At 60.2% G+C, this 2530-nt stretch overlaps 1 protein-coding gene across 1 annotated transcript in view; it reads right to left on the bottom strand.

The window, feature by feature from the left end:
* Positions 1–870, bottom strand: part of LOC121660780 (sialoadhesin-like) — a 22182-nt gene extending 21312 nt beyond the window's left edge. Inside the window, exon 1 of the mRNA XM_042020238.1 lies at positions 598–870. Coding sequence (XP_041876172.1) covers positions 598–645 — 48 coding nt within the window. The 5' untranslated portion in view covers positions 646–870. The remainder of the gene's footprint in view (positions 1–597) is intronic.
* Between the last annotated feature and the right edge of the window lie 1660 nt (positions 871–2530).

Below are 2530 nucleotides of genomic sequence, written 5' to 3'. Positions count from 1 at the left end.
TCTCCAGGGCAACATTCCCAGCTCTCCCAGCCTGATCCAGAGGGGCTTCAGAATCATGGAATGGTTTTGGTGGGAAAGGACCTTAAAGCTCCTCTAATTCCATGGGCAGGGACACCTCCCACTATCCCAGGTGGATCCAAGCCCCAGTGTCCAACCTGGCCTTGGGCACTGCCAGGGATCCATGGGCAGCCACAGCCGCTCTGGGAATTCCATCCCAGGGCCTCCCCACCCTCCCAGGGAGGAATTTTTTCCCACTGTCCCACCTATCCCTGCAGTTCAAAAGCCACCCGTTGGCCCAGGAAGGAGCAGGGAGAGGGGACACTCCCAGTGTGGGACCCTTTAGCTCCATCCCATCCCAAAAACCAGAGAAACAAGGACCACGGGATGGTGGGACACCATTCCCCGGGATAAAGGGTGCATATGAACTCCTCCAAGCCTGGATCTGATCCCTGGAATTCCAGGTACTTCCCTGGTAGGCTCCTGGTAGGAGATGGATGAAGCTCATCCCAAAGGGATCCTCCGTGAGCCCTCATCCCACCCCATTCTCTGCCCTCAGAATTCCCATCCTTTCCCAGCCCCAGGGAACCACGGCATTACCTGGCAGCGGCAGTGGCTCTGGCAGTGCCACCTCCGGAGCGGTGACATCAGGAAGCCGCCTGTCCCAGGGCTCAGGGACGTCCTTTTATCAGCGGGGGGTGGGAGATAAGGAGCCCCAAACCGCAGCACTTCCCTCTTCGGAGTCCATGCCCTGATTTTGGGAAGTTGTGACAGCGGCAGCCGTTCTCTAATTCTGGGTTTTTGGGGCCGGGCTGGGTTTGGAGCACTCCAAGATCTCCAGGTTTAGGGTCCTGCTGGCGGGGCTGGGGCAGGGTTGGTTTTGTCCCCCATGGGAACGGTTTGGGATTTGTGCTGATAATTCAGGAATGTTTTTGTTGTCTCTTGGATGGAATCGAGGGCGGCTCTGTCCTCAGCTGGGATTGCACCGGCAACTGGGGGGACACAGCCGGGAAAACCGATCCCAAAACACCCCAGGGATATCCTGGATCGTGTGGCTCCATGATCAGTGGATAAACTGGGAAAAAAAGAGGAAAAGGTGAATGTTGGGAATGATGGTGTTTGTCCTCCCAGGTAACCAAGATGGATCCTGGTTGTCCTGGGAATTCTGAATGTTCCAAGGGCTGGAGCCCCTCGGCTTGGGGAGAGCTGGGAATGTTGCCCTGGAGAAGGGGAGGAGCCAGGGAGAGCTGCGAGCCCCTTGCAGGGCCTAAAGGGGCTCCAGGAGAGCTGCAGAGGGACTGGGGCCAAGGCCTGGAGGGCCAGGAGGCAGGGAATGGCTTCCCAGTGGGAAAGGGGAGCTTGGGCTGGGATGGTGGGAAGGAATTGCTGGGAATGGAATTGCCAGAGCAGCTGGGGCTGCCCCTGGATCCCTGGCAGTGCCCAAGGCCAGGTTGGACACTGGGGCTTGGATCCAGCTGGGATGGTGGGAGGTGTCCCCAAAGCCAGGAGAGGAAATTCCCAGAGGCATTCCCAGCTGGACACCTCAGCCCTGGGGATGCCAAGGCTGATCCAGCTCTCCTGGAGCACGACCCAGGTCCAACCTCTGCCCCCTGGAGTAAGGGCACCCGGGCTTGGTGGCACTGGTGGCACCGGGTGAAGCTGGCCCATGGTGACCGCTCAGGGTCAATGCCCGACCTTGTGCCCCGGGACTGTGGGAAAGTGCCCTGTGGGACCTCGGCCCCTCCCCGCCCCCTCTGGGGCCGTGCCAGGCGGGATGCTGAGTCAGCAGGGAGATGCCCACGGTCCTGCTGCCCCATCCCCCACCCCGGTTGTGCCACCCGCCGGGAATCAGTCCCAGATCCCACTGGGGGGTTACTGGTGTGGGGATGTGCGAGGGCTGGGGAGGGGTCTTGGTGTGGGGGCTGTGCCAGTCCTGGTGGGGTCTTGGAATTGGGATCCATGCCAGGCCCGTGGGATCTTGGATTTGGGAGTTGTGCCAGTCCTTGGGGGGCTCTTGGAAATGGGAACTGTGCCAGTCCTGGTGGGACCTTGAAACTGGGAGCAGTGCCAGTCCTGGTGGGGTCCTGGAATTGGGATCCGTGCCAGGCCTGGTGGGATCTTGGTGTGGGATCTGTGCCAGTCCCAGTTACTTCTTGGAGATGGGAATTGTGCCAGTCCCGGTGGGATCTTGGAACTGGGAGCTGTGCCAGTCCTGGTGCGTTGCTGGTGTGGGGGTTGTGCCAGTCCAGGTGGGGTTTTGGATTTGGGAACTGTGCCAATCCTAATGGGCTGTTGCTGTGGGAGCTGTGCCAGTCCTGGTGGGATCTTGGTGTGGAGGCTGTGCCAACCCTGGTGGGCTCTTGGAAATGGGAGCTGTGCCAATCCTGGTGGGCTGTCAGTGGTGCCTGTGCCAGCCCTGTGGACTCTTGGATTTGGGAGCTGTGCCAGGTCTGGTTACTTTTGGAACTGGGAGCTGTGCCAGTCCTGTGGGACCATGGAATGGGGGGCTGTGCCAGGCCTGTGGCTTCTTGGA

The sequence above is a fragment of the Corvus kubaryi genome, unplaced genomic scaffold, assembly GCF_017639235.1.
Source record: "Corvus kubaryi isolate FWS band 111438036 unplaced genomic scaffold, C.kubaryi_AGA036_p1.0 36926, whole genome shotgun sequence".
NCBI classification, from domain to species: domain Eukaryota; kingdom Metazoa; phylum Chordata; class Aves; order Passeriformes; family Corvidae; genus Corvus; species Corvus kubaryi.
This window is presented reverse-complemented; position numbering and strand designations above follow the sequence as displayed.